The sequence below is a fragment of the Aquila chrysaetos genome, chromosome Z, assembly GCF_900496995.4.
Source record: "Aquila chrysaetos chrysaetos chromosome Z, bAquChr1.4, whole genome shotgun sequence".
Classification (NCBI taxonomy): domain Eukaryota; kingdom Metazoa; phylum Chordata; class Aves; order Accipitriformes; family Accipitridae; genus Aquila; species Aquila chrysaetos.
The window spans coordinates 49,224,409-49,247,685 of record NC_044030.1 but is presented as its reverse complement, the minus strand read 5'-3'; the positions used below and the strand labels follow the sequence as shown (position 1 = coordinate 49,247,685).

Here is a 23,277-nt window from a genome sequence, read left to right as displayed (position 1 = left end):
TTAAGAAAAATACTTGTGTCAACTTCAGGAACTCATGTGTCTCAGTCAAATCCAAAAAGATAACAGTAAGAAACCTCCTCACAGTTCAGCTAAAAGATTTCTTTGCTTATTCACTATATTTTCATTCTCTGCTAACCTTCCTACGGATCTCTCACATTAATCATTAATCAGTTTACAAAACAAAGAAAATCCAGTAACACGTATTTCTATCAAACTTATATAGTGCATTGTGGCAACATACCCAAAGGCTTGGAGCGTTTGTCATAGCCTTACCAAGCTACACTGGCTATAGGGAAAGAGGACTCCATGAAAACTGTTAGCTTTCTTTATCTGTTCCAAAGTTCCCTATTCTCTTCTGTGCTTCCTTAGCTGAAACAAGAAAAAAACCCCACCAACATTTCAGTCTTGGGGCAGCGATTTCAATCTGGCTGAAATTCTCCAGATGACTTTTGCAAAAGCAGTTCTGAAGTTCGCTTATTTTCATTCACACTGTAAAAACTGTAGACTCGATTGCAGTGGATGGTTTGGAAAGTAAGATGTATTTCTGGGAATGGGGGAAGAATGACAGAAGCTCTTTTCTGCATTAAAGAAACATTTATGAGACCAAAGCCAAAGCTTCCTTTTGCTCTAATCCTTGACAGATGAAAACAGTCATACTCCCTTAATTAGATGTAGAGCATACTTCATATAAACTGATGACACAAGCATGATCACATCTTCTGTCACTTCAGACCCAACTACAAAGGAGACAACCATTGCCCAATGTAGCCACAAACTACTTTCATCTTTGGAAAGAGACAAAATCCTTTTTCTTCTTGTCTCTCAGCAAAAATCTCTGTAAGAACTACAGACCAAAGAATTCTCTTACTTCTGAAGAAAGCAAAGAAACAAAGGTCTTTTCCTACATGCTTTTTCTATGGTGACAAGAATAACTATGTAACTTCCAGAACACACATGTGTTTTGTTTCAGCCATATAGCTAAGAAATAGCTTGAAGAACAATCAATGCATATGTAAAGCTTGATCTGTTGAAACAACCTTGAGGCAAAGGGGCATGAAGGATCAGATTGGGGGCGGGAATGATTTCATGGAAACAGAAGAGGAGGACATGGAAACTTCTTTCACATGGCTTCATGGATTGCAGTTGCTTCTGGCCCCTCCTTAGGGACAGTCCCTTGCCTGAACAGTCCATATGTTCCTGGAGATTCTCAGAATCAGCTTATACAAAGTTGTGCTAAGGAGGCTAGAGACACCAGCAGTCAAATCTGCTGGCTATTAAGCAGAGCTAGATGGTGAAGCAGATGTTAGAATAGAGAGAGCGAGCTGGACTACAGACAGCCTTGCTTGTTAACAGTGACGTGCAGGAGAGATTTACGGTTTTTCTCTAATGTCTCAAAAAAAACCCCAAAAAACCCAACCCCAAAAAACCCCAACCAAAAAACCAAACAAACTAATGAGGCAAAGCAAATAAAAAATAGCTTGAGCAAATATGTGAAACCTTGGTTTAGATGAAGCCAAACATTATTGAGTTCAGGCTCAGTTTATCAATACAATGCAGGCTGATGTTAAAGAATTAGTTTGGTACAACAGAGTAATGACAACAAAAGACTTTTGGGAGAGGTATTATTGAGCCAATCTAAGGGAAAATCCAAAGTGGTCCAAAATATCTGAACTCATGCCTAGCTTAGTGAAAACATACCCACACTTAACTATACATCCTAAAAGTTACATTTCACATGTATATGGACCACACCAGAGATAATCTGCATACCATAAAAAGAAATTTCTTAAAAGCAGTTCTGGATTGCTAGTGCAAAACAGAAGCAAAGACAGCAGCATGGAAAGGGAGCAGGCATTGGGAAAAATCAGAACAAAAGGGGGTTTATATTTTTCCTTGCACACTTTTTACTGGCGCTCCTTTTGCATCACACAGTATTTTTGTCTGTCATTTTCATGTTATACATGTGAAAATACAGCACTAATGAGTTTCACTTTCTTCCTAGATTAGGAACCATGGTTATCTGAGGTTCCAACACTCAGATACACAATGACAATGCTGACCTAAATTCAGGCAGACTTGGGTAGCTCGCGTTTCCTAAAAAAAAAAAAAAAAAAAAAAAAGCCTGCAGCTGATGAATACACACCAGGGTTGATGCCATGCAAGATACCAGACTAGAGCTCCCACGGCTCACTCCATCATTACTAGGCTTGGATCATAAACATCCTAAACATGTTCACAGCTGCAAGGGTCATCTAATGCTGGACAGAAAGGAGTTGCCACAGTCTGCATTCTCATCTGAAACAGAAATTTACAATATTCCCTAGCAACATGCACTTTGAAAAAGCAATCATCTGATTTAAAAGAAAACAAAATCCAACAGTAACAAACCAACTAAAACCCAACCCAAACATTAATTGTGTAAGTTGTGAAATGACCTAGAGTGGTCTTCACTGCTGCATGAAGCTGTTTAATGTCCATAGTGCAGTCAGTACCCATGTTAATTATGTAATATTTAAGCAAAAAATAACCTCAGCCCTCTACTGTTAAATGCAAACTTTGTTTGCTTTAAAAAAAAAAAAAATCGGGGAAAAAAAAATTACTTTCTGAAGTGGGTCTAGGATAACTCTAGTACTGGTAAAAGGCCATTAAAGGGCAACAGAAGCTCCAAAGACTCTGGGGACAAGAAGTAAGCACGCTTTACAAGGGAGCAAACATAAGGATCTAAACACAGCACTGCTCTTTCTGAGGAGGAGGATAAGTTCAGATAATTGAGAATAGCACCCTGTGGTTGAACAGCTCTATTTTGACAAAAGCATCTGGGAGAGAAATCTGTGTAGAAACTAAACCCGAGTCATTCTCTGGGGATTCCCAAATAACTTAGACTACTTGGTCACGGGACTGAACCCAAACCTTTAACTGTGAAAGACGACACACACTGGTGTGCATATGTCAGCATGGCCATGCAAAACCAGTCATACCCACTTTGGTGCTGCAATCTTTGCAGGTAACTCACCATCTGCAAACATTCTTTACTATGGCAAGATCCATGTATTAGAAGACAGGCCTAAAAATTACGTCCTATATACTTATTGCCGTAAGTATTTGTTTTACAAATAGATTTTCTCATTTTTGAGTGGTCTTCTAAAGTTCACAAAAATTCACTGCAATTTGGGATTAAGGTTCACAGGCCTTATGCAGCTGATGTCAAGGAACAATTGTCAGATTTATAAGTTCATTTTTTCCCAGCAATGAGTATTGTCATACCTGTTTGAAAATAAACCAGACTAGAAAAATCTCTAACATCAACAAACTGTAGCTGTTACACCACATCAGTGCTTTCTTTCCCCTATTACTAGAATGACTGGTTCCAAGATTACTGCAATAGGATGAAACTGATGCAGCCAAGGCATGACAAAAGTTACACTGTCCTTGAGACTCTAAATACTGTTACTTCAGCAATTAAAAGAGAAGAGTTGTAACAGGAGACTTCCTTTACTCTACAAGGAAGTTCTGGAGACAGACAACATAGGTAACTGTTAAAACACACACACACAAATGCTATTATCTAAATTTGCTCTAAGTTAAATGCAGCTTTGAAGTAGTCCTGGAATATCAGGCCGTTCCCCTGTTGAGGATTACTATGATCCAGGAACTTTCTGATGCTTTTAAGCATCTAGGTTTTATAAAGGTACAACACATCCCATTTTGTGAACCATGTCAGTGCCTGAACGTTATTTTAATCACTAAGAAAGATTTCCTGGTTGTCCTTAGAAGACACTAAACCAGGAAAGGGGGGATTAAGCAATCAAAAAAGTATCAGACACTTAATTACTTTGATGCTTCATTCTGAAGAGCTCTGTTGAGATTATAGTTCATGCGAAGTATTGGGATCATCCTAACCCTTCTACATAATTCCCAATACTCATCTTCAGTCTCACAAAACCCCAGTGTAGTGGCACTGAGCACAGCAGCAGTTACCGATATTGTCATACAGGGGAATGCAGAATGCAATTAAAGTTAGATGCAGTTTCTCCGATCCATTGTGACTTCCCTTTGCAAAGGGAAGAGGAGTCACTACTGCTATTTGAATGCAATGTTTAGGGCTTAAGAACATGTTTGCATGTAACAGTCTGGAAACAGCTGTAACAGTAAACTCGCCTAAAAGTCAAATACATGCAGAAAGCTTCCCCAGAAGCCTGATGAAAGCCCTCATAGGCACTAAGTATAAATCTTACTAATGATGTCTAAATGGCACACACACGCTTACCACATGCAAAGCATTTCAAAGTCTCTTCAAGCAGCCCGATGATCTGTCAATGAATATGAATTTACACAAGCAAACTTCCCACGCTTTCCAGTACCTGATCCTTGCCATGCAGATCTCATGGATCCTGACAAGGGTCATTGCTTGCACGACCTTACAGATGGATACTTAGACTATGAATGCTTCAGAAACAAAAGAAGTGATTTCATCAGTCATAGCACGTGTTTTTCTTTTTTCTCTCAACCACAGCTGAATCACAGTCCTAAACCTTTAAAATAAAAATTTGCTGAGCAAAAGAAAAGGTAAGTCATTTTAATTTGTTTCAAACCATCCCACCTTGATAATTACATCCAAAGGTTAAAACAAAGCAGACCTTTGGTGGCCTCTGCTGGAGCACAGCTGTGGGGCTGAGAGCTTTCAGATACCATCCTAGCTGTTGGATTCAACACCAGTTTATAAATCAAGACTAGGGAACAGATTATTCAGAGATTCTGGCCGTTTCAAGTGAGTAACTATTAGAAAGTAACATGGGAGGTGTGAAAGTTTTCAGGTAACCAATCTGAAACAATCTGAACCATGAGTATATGACTCTGACACAAGTTATGTTCAGACAGCACGCACTTTTTCATCCTGGGAAAATATGCAGGGGAAACAGGTTTCAAGTAGGGGGAAAGCAAGGGCAGAGTTGTCTAATAAAGCAAGTGCATGCCACTGCTACATCAACCTTGACACTCCACGATGCAAATCTAATGTACCTGGGCTTCAGCAGGCCAAACAAGGCCGATGCCAAGGCACTTTAACAGGGCAATCAAGCATTTGGTTCCTGGAACTGCCTGTTCCTTTGTTTTACAGTTCCCTGTTAACTTGAAACTTCCCCTGACCCAGTTAGCCAAAGCCCAAGGCACGGCTGGAATCCACTCGGGATGTGCCAACATAAAGATTTCAGGAATTCTGTGTGTAACAAAGGCAGGGCAGCCCCAGCCCCCGCCGTCGGGGGTGTGCGCCCGGGGGAGGGGGGGGGAGATGAGGGGGAGACGGACACACGACACCCGCCCCTCCTAAGGGGAAAAAACCCGGGTAAACAAACCCCCTGATTCATCGGTGACATCTCTCCCACTTCCCACGTAGTATCGCACTCTCCCGGAAAGTACTTAGCACGGAAAAAGTCACCGAGAGCCGCTTAATCCCGTTAGGGAAAAGCCGATCCCCGACCCGAGCCCGGCTGCTCCCGCGCCCCAGGTGCGAGGCGGCGGGAGCGGGGCCGGGCCGGGCCGGGCCGGAGGTGGGGAGGGGGGGGCGGGGGGTGACCCCCGCGGCGGCAGCGCAGAGCGCAGCCCCCGCCTCGGCTCCCGCGGACAAAGAAGGCAAAGCGCGCCCGAGGAATTGAGGGGGGGGGTGGCAGGGGAGAAAAACCCAAAGCACACAAAGGAGGGAGAGGGAGAAGTCGCGCAGCTCTTCCCCGCAGCGCGGCCCCCGGAGCGGGCAGTGGCGGTGCCGGACAAGGGGGGACGAGGGGCGGCGGAGCGCCGCACCTGCCCGAGGAGAGGAGAGGGGACCGGCGGGGCGGCGCGGAGCCGGGGGCAGCCCAGCCCAGCCGAGCCGAGCCCCGCGGGGATACTCGCCTGCTCGCGGAGGTGGCGGCGGCGTCCGGCAGCGGAGGTCCCGGCAGGCGGCCCGGAGCTGGGACTGCGCGCCCTGCCCTACCCCGTCCTCAGCCCTGCCCCGTCCTCCGCCCTGCCCCGCCGCCCCGGAGCGGGCTGCGACGACGACGGCGGCGGCGGCGCCGAGCCCGAGTTGCGGCCGCTCCCGCTGAGTCGGGCGATTTCCTGCGGGGCGCGGGCGGGGGCGGCGCGGCCGCGCTGGGGCGGGCTCCCGCCGCAGGTGCCGGCCTCGCCCCCAGGTGGGGAGATGGCGGAGAGGAGGGCAGGGCAGAGGGAGAGGAGAGGAGGGCAGGGGAGACGAGACGAGACGAGACGAGACGAGAGGAAGGGCGGGCGGCGGCCGGACGGGGCAGGGGGTGGGCGGCGTGCCCCCTCCAAAGGCGCGGCTCCACCTGCGGCCGCCGCCGCCGCCACCCCCCCCAGTTCGGGGGTGACTTCGCCCGGCTGCCCGCGCTCACACACAGTCCCACTCGCTCGCCCGCTCTCTCTCACACACGCGGCGGCGGGCGGGGGAACAGGAAATACCGGTTGCAGCCCGGTCCTCCGCGCCGCTGAGTCACCGCGGCGGGGCCGCCCCGGCCGCCTCGCCCCCCGGCTTTTCTCAGCCCGTCCCTTCTCCTGGGAGGGGGGGCCCGACTCTGCCCCCCCCCGGCCTCCCTTCGCCGCCCGGCACCGCCCGAAGTGCCGCCGCGGCGGGAAGGGGGGCGGAAAGGCGACCGGCCGGCGGCCGCGGTAGGTCCCGCGGCCGGGGCCGGGCCGGCGCAGCCCTTTCCCCGCTGCTGCTCCCGGGGTGCACTGTCACCCAGCCCGGCACCTGTGTGTTTTCCGTGTACATCATCGTTTTCTTAGGAACTTGGGATCATTGCCCATCTAAACTTTTCTCTGGAAGACCTCCGAAACAGCTTCTAAAACCACGGTGCAGTGTTGCACGCCTGCTTCTACATCTGCTTTTTTTTTTTTTTCCCTGCCTTTTATCACAGAAGAATTATGGCCAACTTCCTTCTGCTTTACTGATGTGCCCTGGCAGCTCTGAGGAGCTGGGTGTTCACATCATCAGTTGTGGCTGAAACACCCAGGATTAGCAGAAGGCAGAGCAGCTCCATTTCCAGGCCAGAACACACAGCGTCGTACCAATACTGATGCCGAAACCTTAACTTAGCAAAAGGGAACTGCGCTTAAGACTGGCATTTCCACAGGTATCGGCTCTGCGTCATCACTCATGTCCTGCAGCTGAAATGAGAAAGGCAAGGCCAAACAGCCCTGACAGGATTCTTTGTATTTCTTCTGCATTGTAAAGCACTAAACGTCACCGTCAAGAATTCCTTATCTGCTCTCCTGGGCGGTTAAACCCCGTGCAAGCCCCTCTAAAATGAAACAGTACACTTCACCCAGTATCAGGCCTGTGAAACAAAATCTACTTACGTGTTTTCTGGTTTGTTGTTAGGTGCAGGTGAGAAAGGGCAGATGATTTTTCAACAGGTGCTACATTTTCTAGATTCCCACAGCATTCCTAATTCAGATTGGTTTCTTCCTTGTTAGGTGCAGATGATGTTTGTGCAGTATGCCTCATACGGAAATTAAGATAAAGAAGGCAAACTGTTCTTCATGAAGGTGCTGGACTTTGGAAGGAGGAACTGAAAGAGCCTATTTTATTGACAGCAAATACAAAACTGCATTCAGACAACATATTGAAAAAACCTGCTTGTAGCTATAGTTAATAATTAACATGCATGTGCATACAGTAGTCTTCAAGTGACCTTGCAGTCTAAAAGCCCCAAACAGCAAAACCGAGGGGAAAAAAAAAAAGTACTAACTCAGTAATTGACGTTTTCTGTCAGCTATAGACAGGCTCAGCGATCAGCACATAATACAATATTGCATGCAGGCACAATCAAGGCATGAGGAGTGGAAATTTAGTCTTACTTCCAGGTATGTGTCAGATCATTTGGTTTACACTGTGCTAGGAGTCTGTTTCCTTAATGCATGTTTAAAAACTTCATCTGTTAGCTGTCTAAATGTTTTCCTTTTTCTGAGGCTACTTTTGTAATAATAGTGGTCTTACAGTGCTTGGTCAGTAGTTCTCAAATGCTGTGAAAAGGAGTAATACTATTGACATATTTAATGTATACCTCATTTTTTTTAGTAGAACAGTAGAGAACACGGATGGCTAGCAGAAGAGCCTACATCTGGAAACTAACAATGCTTACAAAATTACTCATTGTAATACTGATCACTTAGCATAATTACCATGACACAAACAATTTTTAAAACAATTCAGCAAATTGGAGAGGGCAGCAACATTATACGGCTTCTTTGAAACATCTATTGTTTCCCATCTAAACTTGTCTTTCTGTTCCGTAACCTGAACTCCCCCCCCCCCCCAAAAGCTTGTCATTAATAACTGTTTAAAAAACTTTATTTGTTCATCGGTCTGTTTATTCTACCCCCAGCAAAACAGCCTCTCCTGGCTATCTCCTTTGGTAGGGGCCATGAATCTTGCCTTTGTTCTACGACTGCCAACAGTACAATTTACGTAAGAGACAATTTGGGACAGAGAGGCATGTAACTCCGAACAACTTTTCCTGATGTTTAAATGGGACTTAAAAAAAAAATCTCAATAGCAAAATGGTCTCGAACGTGCTTGATTGGCTACAATTATAAACAGTGGTGTGCAGTCAATTTAAAATACCATCCCCTAAGGGGCCACAACATGATGCAGCCTGCCCCTAGTCTTTCCTTGCCCTGCCAACGACATCAGCCGTTGGGCAAAGTTAATCTCTTCCTGATAGCCTTCACTTCTGCCCCTCCCATGGTTCCTTTTCTATTTTGAATGCTCTTCCAGGTATTTTGGCAAGCCTCCGCCCTCCTTCCCAGGACTCCCAGACATTCCAGAGCTGGTTAGCACAATCATGGAGTTCAACCATTAACCAGAAGCTAGAAGTAACCAAACACAAACCTCCCTGCAAATTCCCCTTCCTTTATTTGGCTATCACCTCTTCAGGACAGGTCTTCATCCCATTTATTGAAGCTGCTTAAAGTCTTTAGGAATTTTAAGGATAATTTCATCACATGGAACAGTCTTGCAGGGAAGAGGTAATGTTTCCTAAAAATTATCACAAGTGGAAAGGAAAATGAACCAACAAACACCAGACAAGCATTTAGGCACGTTAACTCCTGTCAAGCAAATGTAGTATTTTGTGACCAATACAGACGGCGAGCAGTTGCTGTAAGCTTCACTACATGAATCAATGGAGACTTCCAAAGAACTCACTGGCACACAGGAAACAATGAACTTTAGCAAGGTTGGACATGCTAGGACATTCAGACTGTAGGCCAGAAGCAGAAAAAAAACAATCATCAAAAAGAGTGATTAGCTTTTGGTGAAAACTCTGATATACGTAAAAAACCCCCAACGCACCCACTTCCTCTGCTGAGTCTGAGCATTCAGTACAGCTACAAATCCCATTACTTTTCTTTCAAAAGTACTCTGTATGTTTTCCTTCACTGAAGATGGAGCAACTGTCTTGTGGCAAAAATGCTGCCAGTAATGCGACGGCTCTTACCCATACTAACTGTCCACAGTGTACATCAAAGGATTTTCCTTCAGCTATTTCTTTTGGGAGGTAAAGCAAGAAATGATTGACGTGATGTAAGGTATGTAACCATAGAACTTACTCAAGTAAGTTACAGAAGTAAAAAATAGTATGGAAGAGTTACTTGGGGCAATATGCAAAGTCTGACATTAGGATCAGAGCTTGTCCTGTGCCTCCACTGTACAAGCACGATGGCTGACGGGGTCCTTGCCCTTAATTACACTTTGATGCAAGTATTAGAGCAAAAAATGAGTCACATCCTATGATTCATTTTGTACACCAAGATAAAACTCATTCTAACTTGCTGACGCTATTTATCTTCACCGGTTAGATTAAATCCATTTGTTACTCAGATACCTAAAATCAGGAAATTGTTTGCATAAATAGCAGTAGCATTATGGGTGAAGGGCAAGGCACATCAAATGTGAAAGTTGAAATGCTCTTATAAAATCCACCCTGATTGGCCAAATTTTGAACAGAATCTTTCCAGTCAGTGTTTTAAGAAACACAAAGAATTCCAAACAATACGCTTGTCTGCAGTCTTTAGCTTTATCATCATAGCCTGAAATCACACCTTTACATAATGAATTAAGAATTCTACATGCAACTTTATTTTGGTATAAACATTTGCACAAGATGCAAGGGAATGAAGACTGAACCTGCAAATATGAATCAGATGCATGTTAGTGAATATGTTGCATGCAAATTACTTAAGAAAATAATTTTTTGAAAAGTCAATCAGAAAAATAATGACACAAGCTATACATGATCGGGCAAAGGAAGAACCAGGAGGAAGTATCCTGGATTGAAATATCAAGTCATTAACATCTGTACAAATGTGTTTAAATAGCTATTTGAATGACTAGGAGATTGAGCTAAATACTATCGTTTTCCATATGCTGTAAATTATTTTCAGTATTCTAAATTCAAAACAGTAAAAAGATGTTCTATTTTTAGCTTTCCTTTGTTAAAAAAAACCAAACATCTTCTACTCTTGTACTCATATGAGTTGGTAGTCATTGTATTTACCTGATCCAGTAGAGTTGAAATTTCAGATAATTGTTGTATTTTTTATTTTGATTGAAAAACATGCAAACAGCATGCACAATTAACCAAGAGCTGCTTCTAGTATGATGTTATTCTCTATTTAATGGTGAAAAATGGCAGGTAACAACGCTTATACTTTAAATGCAATTACTGGGCAACAATACTATATAGCTATTGTTTTTCAATGACAAAATTATTCACATCTGAATGATTCTAGCTAGCCAGAGAATCATGTCAAACTAAACACAAACGTCAGAGGAACCAAGAAGAAAAATAGTTTGCACTGAACATCTTTTCATATATTGATAAACAATTTATAAGAGTAGGGTATAACTGTTTCCTCAATAATTAGTCAACAACTTCGTGCTTCCATTTTATAGACAATTAAATCCCACCAGTGGTAATAATACAACAGTGCAAGTGTTGAAGCATTCTTCTTGCAGTTCACGATTTCTTTTAAAGCTTTTTGGTTTAAGATCCAGAGTATATAATTTATTTCATTCTCATTTTTTAACAGACTGAAAAAGACAGCTTCATCAGCCTAAGTACCATACTCAATTCTAAGAAGCAAAAAGGCAAAAGTTTTTGTGTCAGCATGGTACTAAGGGGAGCCTTGTTGTATCATAGTGAAAAAAGATAATCTAAGCCCACTTACTTAAGAAATGCAGCAGAACAAAATTAGTGCAAATTTTGCTCAACTAAAAGAAAAAAGGTCAATAATTTATGCATTTTTACTGTTTGAAGAATAAAAGGGATCAGAAAGAGAAATCCACAGTAACAGAATGAAGTGTTTGCAGAGATACTGCTGCACAACTTAAACATCACATACCAGCCTTTCTAGTTCCATATGATGATTACAGCCACACAGACCTCTAAGTAATTTAAAGTTTAGCTCAAAAAAAAAAAAAAATCCTAACGTGAAAGGAACTAGAATTTAGAATTTGGAGAAAAGTGCAAGTTCTGAAATATTATTACATGCATGATACAAAATGAAAAGTTTCTACCTGCCACAGTAATTCGTTTATGACATGTTTAATTTGGCTGTGATGCGTCATTCACTTGCAATAGCCACAAATTTTACTGCAATGCATTAACAGGACCACGACTTATGTCAATGCAATTCTCAGGCATTTCTTTTTCGGGGTAAATGTCTCACCGAAAGAAGCTTAGCATGTGTGCACTAGTCAGAAGTCACCAGCTGGGTCAGTCCAAACAAGACTACAGTCAGTAAGAATTCATGACTTACGTCTGCAGTAAGAAAGTAAGAAATGCAGTGACAGGAAGGGCAACCTCAACCACCTGTACTACATGGACACAGATTCAAGCGGTGACACAGAAATCCAAAGGCTGAGCACTAGAGAAAAATACATTATTTTCATTTTTGTTGCACAACATAGCGATGTCAAGAAAAACAACAACAGCATTAAGCTCAGGTACTTCAGAAACCAAAGAAGGGCTTGGCTTGTGGTTAAAGTCTTTAAACTTCCATGAGGTAGAATATCATCAAGTATCTTCTTTCCCAGAATATATTAAGCAGGACAAATCCAATTTAGTTTTTAACGCTGTTGAAAATTCTTTTGATAGTAGTTCATGAAGGGATACTCTGTCATGAGAATACACCCAATTCCGTCCAGTCCAGTCATAGCGCTTGGGCCCACTAGAAAACAAAACACACTCTGTTTAAGTACAGATTATTCATGAGTTGCTGCTGGAAGCCTGTATTTATAAAGTACCCCGGAGAGTGCCCAGGAAAAGGAACAGACAGCATGGAGAAGGACTGGTGGGAAGTCTGAGGAATTGGAGCAGAAAAGGCCAGATCTGCCAGGAACCGCTGAGCCATCCAACAGATATATCTGAAAGGTGACAAGACGTATCAGTCACTCCCAGTGGACACAAGCTTCTTCCCTTCTTGCTTTTGGCAGTGATTTCCTCAATTTCTTCCGTTGCCCCCTTCTTCCCTCCATGTATAATTTTCTTGCACACAAATATTACAAGGGATATCTGTATAATACTGAATTAATGCTATTGATTAGTTCTTGCAGCAGTCACATGCAGATAGTCTAAGCACAGCACAACACAGCTTACCACTCTCACTTTCTTTGTAGAGGCAACAAAAGAATTTACCAGCTGAAAGCAAATATATTGGCATGTGGGAGATTTGTATTTAAAATGCTATTTTCCTCTGTGCTATCGTATAGTTGTTGGCTTGATTTCTTCAGTCCTACCATAAGCATCAAGAAGGAAACTTGAACACCTGGGCTCCACTCCAGACCTTACTATCCACTCAATTCTCCACATCTGAAACAGGAGAATGATTGAAAAGTACTACTACTATTAATGTCAGCTAGAAAGACTAAGAATAGAAAAAGGAATTAAATGGTTGACTGGGATAAACAAACAAACCATCAGCCTTATCCTTGAACTCATATGACAAAATGCCTTGGAATTCAGATAATCCACACACAAGGTCTGCTAGAAAACAGTCTTTCCTACATACACACATGAACAATCTGCAGGTTCTCCACAAAAATAAACACTAATCTGAGCTTTGAATATCCTGAATTACTTGCAGTATTCAAATGAAGAACTTTACAACCACTAACCAAACTATGAAAAGTCACAAATACAAACACAAATCAAAGCCACTTCCACTGAAATCTCACTAGCTGTATGTGAACTGGTAAGTATTTGGAATGGAGATTATGTGCTCCAGTTACTTTACTATGCATTTCTCGCTTCTTTGTCTTTGCAGCGCAAGCGTATGTTTATACTGTCTTGCACCTAGAGAATGACAGAATGGGATGCAGCCACTCATGAAAATCAGGCTAAGACAGGCCATTTAATCAACAACGACAAAGAAAAGAAACCTGTAAGTTACTTGAACTGTTTTTAAATGTTACATAGTAAATATCGGTGATACAGTTAGCATATGAAACACCTCCGTAGTTCTCTGAATCTCTAAAATGCTGTACAAATGTGATTTTTTTTTCCATTTAGATTAATAACTTAGGCAAGGATCTTGTGAATTTCATAAAATGCCTACAAAGTTAAATATAGACTAAATATATTTCTCATGGAAAGTCTGCATACATTTTTAAACAGTAAGAGAGAAGAATTAAAATATCACATTAAGGTATTATTGAGAGATGCTGTGTAAGGTTGAAAAGTCTTTTCAGTCAAAGGAGGTACATGAAATTACTGCAATTCCACTGCTGGCAGGTTGCACCCACCCCCTCACCCCCCCTTTTTAAATTGTCAACTAAGTAAAGCTTTACAAACACAAGCTTAAGTTCACTTTGGTATATAGATGCATGATAGCAAACAGAAGGTCAAAAAAATACAAGAAAATCTCTCTGTCACATCTTAAGAATTTGTCTCCCTCAGGATATGTTCTTAAAGACTCAAGATTCTACATTTACTGTACAAATTTCCCAAATATAACATTCAATGCAAGTGATCACTGGCAGTAACATTTGCATCTTTCACTTCCTAGCATATTGCACTTAAGAAGTATGTCACTCCAGATCATACAGTATTTGCTGGGGTTGCTTTTCAGAAGTTAAGGAATAAGTGAACATGTAGCATCATATTTCAGGAAATACCACTGTTTACCATAATACCAGTTAAGGAAGCACAGAACTTGATGTTTGTAGGTGAATCATTTTTCATCACAGATCATGAAAAATACCATCAGAGAATTTTCAAGTTTATCTCTTTCATTGTGTATTTTTATTCACTACTGGAGCAATCAAAAAAAAAAAGTTTAACAATTTTTCACAAATTCCATATTCTGTAGCATGTATGTCTTAGCTCAAGTAGACTTGGCCCCACACATATAGGAATTCTCTGAATTTTGGTTTTCATAAGTAGTTGAAACCTTTGTGTCAGTGACACAAAAATCTTACAGTCATCTTAAACAGAATCAAGGTTCAGAAATTATGCTTGTTGCAAAATATACAGAATGAATAAATTCTGACACACAGCCTGCATCTGTCTAAACAAAAAGGTTTGTTAGCTTGCTAGTCATGTGCCTTAGCAAGACATGTACCTGTTAAGTAAATTATTTAATTAATAAAAGGATTCTGGGATAGGAGTTAGTAGAAAAAATTACTGACCTAGTACACTGTGCACCAGCCAGTACATAAGTACATTAAAGCAGAATTAGAATTTTCTTCAGGTAAATTTTATGTCTATTGTTTCTCTAAAAATCTTAAATTTCATTGTGCTTTCCACCCTCCTCCACCCCCCCCGACACAAACCCTACTACAGAATTCTACTACTGCAAAACCATTCCCGGTTTTGCAATCAATACATTCTTTTTGAACTACATTCAAGAGGTACGCCTGCATAGTTACTGGTAGTACTCATACTTTCCAGCTAGCTGGTTCCTTCACCAGTAACACTGACCAACTCCCTCAGTTCTTTCCCTGGGATAGTGGCACAGAATACAAATTTTTTGGGGAGACAGTTACAACATTTTCCCACATATCTGGCTGCCCTCCCTGCTGAAACCAATCAGAAAACCTCGGATTGAAACACAGCATTAGAGAAGGCAGAGGGAACAGCTAGCCGAGGCTTCCATAAAGTGCAGATGCTTGAGAAAAACAACCAGTGGGAGAGCACATAAACATATAAAGCAGGAAATCCCACAAGTTTAAAGGGGAAGGAGCCACCCTGTTTAAATACAAAGAGATGTTTAGATCATAACATCATCGTCACTTCTTTTCCAACAGAAGCTTTGGTTGTTTTTTTTTCTAATCATGGCTGTTTATTTTTCCTATGAGTAGGCTATATTCCTGTAGACAGTGGTTTTGGATGAGAACAGGGTATGAAAATTCTGTATCACACATTTCCTGGATTAGGTATGTCAGTATATTGCACTGTATCTCAAACCTCTATAACAAGTTATTACAGAACATTTAGATTATATCATGTCCTCAGAATATACTGCGTTAAACGGTTACTTGAAAAGGATATTACATAGCCCATGCCTTGCTATAAAAAAGGGGAAGTACCTTTCCACCCAATCTGCAGACATTACATAACTAACTTACACATAACTTACCTAGTGGGTGAGGACAGCCAAATCTGCCGGTTTGGTGTTTGCTTATTGATTACATATGTTCCCATGTCTCCACCTAATTTAACTGTTAGAACTCCACTCTTAAAACGCAAAGAAATAGAGAAATTAAAAACATGCATCCTGTTACTTGACAAGAATTACATCATCTGCTGTAGCTAAATAGAAACTTACATATCTGTATCACATTCCAGCTATTTCCCAAACAGTAATAGGTTGGAAGAATGATCATTAGGTATCAAAAACTTGTGTTAATACCTAGGAAAACCTGCATATCTTTGAGTCTGATCTATACTTTAAACCTTCTCAGAGGTCAGAGTTTGATTTAGTGTGTTTGCACCATTCACAATGGCACTACTTAAATAATCCTCTTAAGCTTTGACCTGTCATCCTGAAAGGACTGCTAGTTCATTTTGCAATGCTTAAAATATCATCCAACAACAACTTTTTCTATTCATGAACAATACAGGACTGGTGTGGTTAAAAGTCAAGAAGCTTTATGTGTTATTGCTAGATTCCTGAGCCATGCACTTTTACCTAACTTTTCTTAAGTAACTGTAACAGTTTTCCTGTGAATAAACACAATTCTGTCTCCAATAATTCTGACAAAGTGCTTAGATCCTGAATCGTTCCTCAAAAATATTCCTCTTCTAAACTCCATGAGGTCTGGTATGTTTTAGTTAGCTTTAGACCATTATCCTAGTAAGGATTTATTTTCTGTTTCGTACTCACATTTCTTACTGACAACACAATTCACATTTCTCTGACATTTTCACAAGCGCATTTGAAAAGCATATGTAGCTCTGACAAAAATATTTCTGTCCTAACTTTAAGAATAAAAGAACAACACTACTTGGACTAGAGTTAACCTACAGATGACCTGAATTATGCTAATTGAAAAGGGTATCTCTACAGAATACAGTTTGAAGATTCAGCTAATAGGTTATTCATATTTAATCTACAGTTTCTCAAATAATTCATGGCCTGTAGCACGATAAAGCTTCTTTAGGGGAATCATACTTTTCATGCTTTAGTAAGAAGATACTACTAGAGCTACTATCATTGCTAGGGCTATTTTTTATGTATAAACACTTAGTGTGGGGAAAAACCACTTTCATTTATGAGTACCTACAGCCTGGAAACTTACTCTGTAGCACAGGCAGTAGCTTGGAGCTTCATTCCCCTACAAAGTAACTCAGTGTTACTGGTTTCTGACATATCTCAAGGATCACCAGTCATGAAATAACACTCTCAAGGTCTGATTTTTTTACGTTATTTTCCATGCTGTTTCTATGCTTGATAAGGGATTTATAGCTGTGATCAATAAAACAAAAATAAAAGGCTCCCCTGGTTAATATTGCCATCAGGTAGTCCTACCAGTTGTTTTAATTGGATATTGGTTTAGTGCAAAGAAGGACAAGAACAAGCTACTTCTCTGGTTGTCAGAATTCAAACTTTTCTGTATCTCAGCGGTTTTAGATCTGTAGAGATACAGCAGAGTAAGAGCAGGTTGGTGGATTAGGCCTGAATAGGGATATAAAGGTTTCACTATTGTTCTACGTGCTTTTTAGTGCAATATTAAGTATTCAGCATGATGTTATGCTGTATGCTATAGAAACACTCTAAGTAAATAGGTTTCCAAAGTGTTAAAAAAAAATGTATACTATTGCTTACATTGTGTGTCAGCTTTGGCGAGTGTCGTTGCTCTGTCATTGCAAATTAAATAAAGGTTAACTTCTAATGCTGTGTTTAAAACATTTTCCAAGAAATTCTGCAATACTTTTGAAATACTAGAAAATACAACTTGAGTTTTTAAGATCTTAAATTGCAAGATTTTTTTACCATACTTTAAGTTTTGTACTACTAGATGAATTTTTGTTAGCTCCTGGTAACAAGAATATGCTTCGAAAGATTTTTTTTTTTCCCCTGGATATGAAGATATAAATTGCATGAAGAAATCAAGCTTTTAACAATTCACAGGCATAATGTACCTTTATCATGTTCGCCACCTTGTGGCTTGCTATAGCACTAGCCTTGTTTGTTTGGAATTAACTGGTAAACTTGGGACTATTTAACCTTTCGGTCTTAACAGAAACGACAACATATTATTATGTCATCATACAGTCACTGCAACAAAGGAATACTGGTAAAAATTAAGATGGATGTAAAAAGAATTACTTCTGAGCCTCACAGTGAGTCAATGTCAAACACAATCCACACTACAGTGGCTGGAGATAAAATTCTGTTAAGATGACTCATCACCTTCATGTAATGAAGTGTTTAAGAATATTAAAGAGGTAAATTATAATCTTTTTACTAATTCTTGTCCTAAGCTCTTTAAATCAGGCTAATAGGTGCTGATATGTTAAAACATACTGAATAGTAACGGTTAAACAATTCTTTGCTTTTCACCAGAAAAACAATTAGCTATAACTTTAACTACATACTTAAAGCAACAACTAGTATTTGCTAAGGGCAACAACAGAATCCTACTAACAATATGTTATTTTCTATCATAGGTATAAGAAATAAAGAATGAACATTATGATGACAAAGTTAGAGAAGCAAGTCTGAAAACTACAGGGTTGGCTGGGTTTTTGCACAGTGCAACCCAAACCATCTACTTCAATGTACCTGAGCATAAAACTTTAACTGACAGAGCTAGTAGAAAGCAGCCTCCTTGTGGTAAGACATGAAGAGGGAGCAGCAGTTATGTGACCTCAAAAAAATGCAGTAGTGAAAGACTTGTGTTGCAGACAGCAGTGTAGAGAGAAACTGCACTCTCCTCCAAGTCACGTAGAGAGCTGTAACATACAAACCACTTCAGGAATTGTATAAAAAACTAATAAATTCCCTATACAAATAGAATGGACATTTTTAATCCGAGTCTGTCACTCCTGCAAAAGAATTTGAGTGGCTGACCTATTAAAGGATCCAATTATTGGGCTAGCAGCCACCCAATGTCTCCTATGTCAATAGCTTTCTCCCCATTGTATGCTCTGGTCTCACTTTTGCAACCACCTATCCAAACATTGCATCACCTTGTTGCTTCTCTCCATCCACCACAGGCTCTCATCAGTAAAGCCAGGACAAATGTACTCTACCTAGTCAAGTCAAATGCTGCTTCTCAGTATTCAGAGCAATCAAAGAAACTGCTCTACCAATTACACATGATGTACATGTACTATGCCACGTAGGCCTGTCCTACTATTCATCGGGAAGGAAGTGACTGCTGATGTCAGAGGTCTATGCGTGTTTAGAAAAACTTATAGACCACTGTGAAATTAGAAACCACTTTCTGTCTCCTCTTGTGCTGATTTATTATTCTATGTTATGTCTTTATACACTAAACATTTTAAATCCTCAAATCATACAACAGCATGTGTAACTTTTTACCAGAACAGTTGCTCCAGTCAGTATAAACAGGCTTATTTTAACAATAAAGCTGCAAAAACTCATTGTATTTTAAGTGTTTGCACTAAGGTGACTAATTTAAAATTCTCCTTCAAAGAAAAAAAAAATCTACAATAATTACAGTCGTAATAGAATGATTAAAACATACCCCTAAAGAGACATCATAATCTTCTGGGGTAAAGGGCTTATCTGTCAGGTCCTCAAAGAAATCTGCTAAGGAGTCCAGTGTTTCTTCAGCCAGTTTTTCGTAAGTGGTCTCATCTAAAGAGCTACAAATGACATACAAGCCCATAATTAGGAGGAAAAACATGGAAGACAGTATTTTCCCTATAATAAAAACATACCAAGACCATGACCTTGAAGGAAACAGTAAACGTGAAATGATCATACAGAACAAGTAGTAATTTTTCTTAAGGTAATGTAGGTAACAATCCACCTTATAAATGGAGCTGGAATTTTGAAATTTTGGTAGTACAGATCTCTTAACTGAGGAATATGTACTTCTTTCCTTAGATGTACTGACCCCTGTGTACTAAGAGGACAGAGTGAGATTTCCAAAAGAGGCATTTTCATAAAAGGACTTCGTGCAAGAATTACTTAGTTTTGAACTGTACGAATAGAGACAAGCATCTCCTGTTTAGAAGCTTATATCATCTGACTCTAAGAAACACGCTGTAACTACAAGCAGTTTAGAAACATCAATATCACATGCCATTTCTATGTACACCATTTGACTCCTCAACTGGAATTACCAATGCAGCCCAGTAATTAGACATTATTTAAAGTGTGCTTATGAACTAATACATGCAATTACCACCTTCTTCAGAGAGTCTCAAAGCACCCTTGTAGCCATTGTGTAAGGCTTACAGCACTTGTGAGACTGCTTCTGTTATCCTCTTTAAATAAGTAGAAAAAGTTACTGGGAACGAAGTTTGGATCAGTTTAATTAACCCAATGTAATTAAATCACCTAAGTTTTTCCATCCATATCAGTGTCTATTTTTAACTGAGTATGTAGGTGGGTATCTCCAGCCACAGACAATTCAGTGAAATCATTTCAGTTTTTGCTAATGGATATCTCAATACAACAGTTACCATGAACTGTGGTGACTCAGTATCTTTCAGTTGATGATACAGAACATAATTTTTTTTTTAAAGTTTCTTGCTAGCCAGTTACTGAAATAGACTCTATGCCACTTATGTGAGGGACACCACAGAAACACCTAAGGGTGTGGAGAATGGAAATCTTAGGATTAGGCAGGATTCATGTACTGGTTCAGGGTGCAGTTCAGGTCCTTAACGGTAAGAGCCATTTTAGACATCTGCACAATCCTCCAGTGGGCTTCCAAGTGCTGCATCAGAAGAGGAGAAGTCTCCGACAGGTACCATGTCACATCCTCTCAGTGCAAGCAGAAATTTCATGTACCCTGACATGTGGAATGGTGCTAGACACCTGTGTTTAGGTACATGAATTATTTCCTAAGTGATTTCCCAATTCACCCAAAATGCTTTTTGCTAAAACTGTACTTTTCTTTTACATCATCATATCAATATTACATTAGTTTGACAGTCTTTCCATGTCTAGACATTATTTTAAAATGCAGAGATGGTATTTTGATATGAATATCTCAATACAAAATTTACCTTGTGTCATTCAGAGTTCCTGCATTTCTTAAATTCATGAACTGAACAGTCTTGCTCTTCACCTCTGAAGCACATGGTAATTGCTGGTCAAAGTCACCGTAAGTAAAGTGGAATTAAAAGTTAAAACACAAAAAATTATAAACTACATATTTGTCATGTAAATTAAATAGATCCTTGAAGACCTTTCCACCCCCCCCCCGCAAGTGAAATATTCATATTCTATATCATAGAGCTAATATAGAAAGAATTGTGCAGCTTTAGTCCTTGGATGATTGGCAACATAGAATATCGTTGTCTTCTGGTACAAATCAATGACAAAAAAAGAATTTTATTCATAGAATAGTGAACTAGGAAAGAGAAGAACTGTTTTCTCTTCTATTGCTCTGCCACAGAATTACTGAGCAACTTCAGACAATTGGCTTAGACCAAGATTTTTACAAGTATCCACTACTCAGATGCTTCACTATCAACAGCTCGTGTCCCCCTCTTAGAAGCCATGAATATATTCAACTGAAATAAACAGAAGCCCTGAATCCTCCTTACTTACAAAAGAGCTAACATCACACTTAACATTACAGATCTCTTCTGTAAAACAAGCTGTTTCTTTTCTAATTTCTGTTTAAAAAAAGCTTTAAAAAACAAATAAAAATTACAGAAAAGCTCTATCAACATACTGGCAATATAAGACAAGGGAGCAAAATGGGCAACCCCTTTGAGGGGAAGCAATACATCAACACGTGTAAAGATAAAGTTGATCCCCTCGTCTAACACACCAGCAGAAGCACTTATGCTCCCCACCAGGAAGATAGCAGGCTTGCCATTTTCTTCTTAACCTGGCCTATGAAGGTGTGTATTTTTGGATGAATGGTAAGACAGCATTCTTGATTGCTTTTTTGGTACTTGCACAAGGTTTTGAAAACTGAGTGAGCTGAAAAGCAAGTGACCTTTAAAAAGGAACTGTGACAGCCAAGCACACACAAGCAAAACACAAAACCATCTCTCCCCATATGGTTTGACATCTATCCTCAGGCATTACAGATGAACCTGTCTGTTAGTCCAAAGCCGTGACACGGACAGAGGACAGCAAACTCCTGGCACCATCGCGATGACACAGGCTGACACACTACACACACTCATGCCTGCATGCTTTTGACGGTACCGTTCAGCACTTCCTTCACACGCACGTAGGATCAGAAGCTACAAGACCATAAATGCGTTCGGGTTCTGGCCAGACCGAGAGGCCGTACCTGCCTCAGCGCGCTCACACTCAGTTCGTGACTGGAGGCCGCCAGCACCGGTGCTGGCATACAGCCGGTACCACCCCAACACGTTCCAAACCCAGCGCTCGCTAAGTGTGGCCGGCACGCCTCTTCTGCCACTGGAAAAGGCTAGCGAGCGAACAAGCCCGTCGCCCTGGAGCTCGGCAAAGGCTGCGGTGCCTCCCCGCAGGGCAGCCCTCGCCGCTGCCGTCCCGACAGCGCAGCGCGGCTCTACCTGCAAGGGCGGGCAACCACCCAGGCCGCCAGCCCGCCACTTTCGCTCCCCGCCGCCCCCGCTTCCCCCACAGGCGGAAGGCCGAGGCGCGCTCGGGCCAGGAGGGCCGGAGGAGGGAGGGCCGCTGCCGGGCCGCCGCTCAGCCCTCGCCCCGCCCGCCCCGGCGCCGATCGCGCGGGGGCGGCGCAGGAGGGAAGGGGAGCGCAGCGGAGCGGCCTTCCCCCACCAGGGAGGGAGGAGGTGGCCCGCGGGAAGGCCCGGCGGGGGTCCTGGCTGGCCTCGCGGCCGCGGGCCCCGCTGAGGAAACGCCGCCAGCCGCCCTGCCCTTCCCTCCCCGCCCCGCCGGGGTCCGCCCGCAGCGGGAGCCCGGCCCGGGGCCGCCCCGCCCGCCTCCGGGCAGCAGCAGCGCTGCCGGCTCGCCTCCGCCCTCCCTTTCTTCCTCCCTCCCTCTCGGCGGCGCAGGCCGCGCCTCGCTGCCCGCCCCACGCTCACCGTCTGGCGGCGGCCGGCGGCGGGCGCCCCCGCCAGCGGGGCGCCCCCGGGGCCGCCGCTCCGCCGCCGCGCCGCCGCCGCCGCCCGCCGCGCTGCGCGCACGGCGCCGGCCGCGCCCGGCCTCCACATGTCGCCGCCGCTCGCTTACGGAAGCGGCCGGGGAGGAGCCAGCTCGCCGCGGCGGCGCGGCCGCTGCTGCCCTCCGCCGGCGTCGCGGCGAGCAGCGCCGGCCCGGGCCGGGCCGCCTCGGGGCTGGTCGCGGCCAGCCGCCGGGGCGAGGCAGCGGCGCGGCGGCCGGCGAGGCCTGGCCCAGCCGCCCGTTAGGGCGGGGGCAGAGGGCCGGTCCCGGCGGGAGGCAGAGCGCGGAGCGGCCCCTCTCACTGCTCCGCTCCGGGGGGCCCGAGCGGCCAGAGCTCTTTCCCCTTCCCGGCCAGAGGTGGGCAGCACAGGCGGGTCGGGTCCCCCCCGGGCCTTAGCGGGTCCGGGGACTGGCGAGGTGCTTCTGAGGGGCAGCACCGGCGCGAACGGTCTGTGGGGCACCGGGGCACCCAAGCACATGAGCCAGGAGAAGAGCGCTGGGGCGATCGCG

The 23,277-nt window shown here is 42.8% G+C and overlaps 2 protein-coding genes and 1 long non-coding RNA gene across 3 annotated transcripts in view; 1 reads left to right on the top strand and 2 right to left on the bottom strand.

Moving 5' to 3' along the window:
• Positions 1-5,977, bottom strand: part of TJP2 (tight junction protein 2) — a 66,290-nt gene extending 60,313 nt beyond the window's left edge. The window contains exon 1 of the mRNA XM_030003490.1: positions 5,887-5,977. The gene's annotated coding sequence lies outside the window, so the exon portion shown is untranslated. The remainder of the gene's footprint in view (positions 1-5,886) is intronic.
• Positions 5,978-7,740: 1,763 nt separating this feature from the next.
• LOC115336482 lies at positions 7,741-19,159 on the top strand. The gene is made up of 4 exons (XR_003921789.1): positions 7,741-7,854; positions 13,318-13,434; positions 17,738-17,942; positions 18,165-19,159. It is a non-coding gene; the product is annotated as an uncharacterized LOC115336482 (long non-coding RNA).
• On the bottom strand, positions 10,054-22,817 carry FXN (frataxin). Its single transcript, XM_030003506.2, has 5 exons — positions 22,689-22,817; positions 20,703-20,785; positions 19,208-19,328; positions 15,631-15,728; positions 10,054-12,222 (listed from the first exon to the last, which is right to left on the bottom strand). Exons 1-5 carry the CDS (start codon positions 22,815-22,817, stop codon positions 12,069-12,071), a joined length of 585 nt encoding a protein of 194 aa, XP_029859366.1. The 3' UTR covers positions 10,054-12,068.
• Between the last annotated feature and the right edge of the window lie 460 nt (positions 22,818-23,277).

Bases quoted from the DNA above. Each gene is read 5' to 3' on its own strand.
- FXN (XM_030003506.2), bottom strand. From the start codon at position 22,817: ATGTGGAGGCCGGGCGCGGCCGGCGCCGTGCGCGCAGCGCGGCGGGCG. The intron at 20,786-22,688 runs GTGAGCGTGGGG...GACTTTGACCAG, and splicing joins CCGCCGGCCGCCGCCAGACG to CAATTACCATGTGCTTCAGA. The intron at 12,223-15,630 runs GTAAGTTATGTG...TTTGTTTTCTAG, and splicing joins TGGCTGTCCTCACCCACTAG to TGGGCCCAAGCGCTATGACT.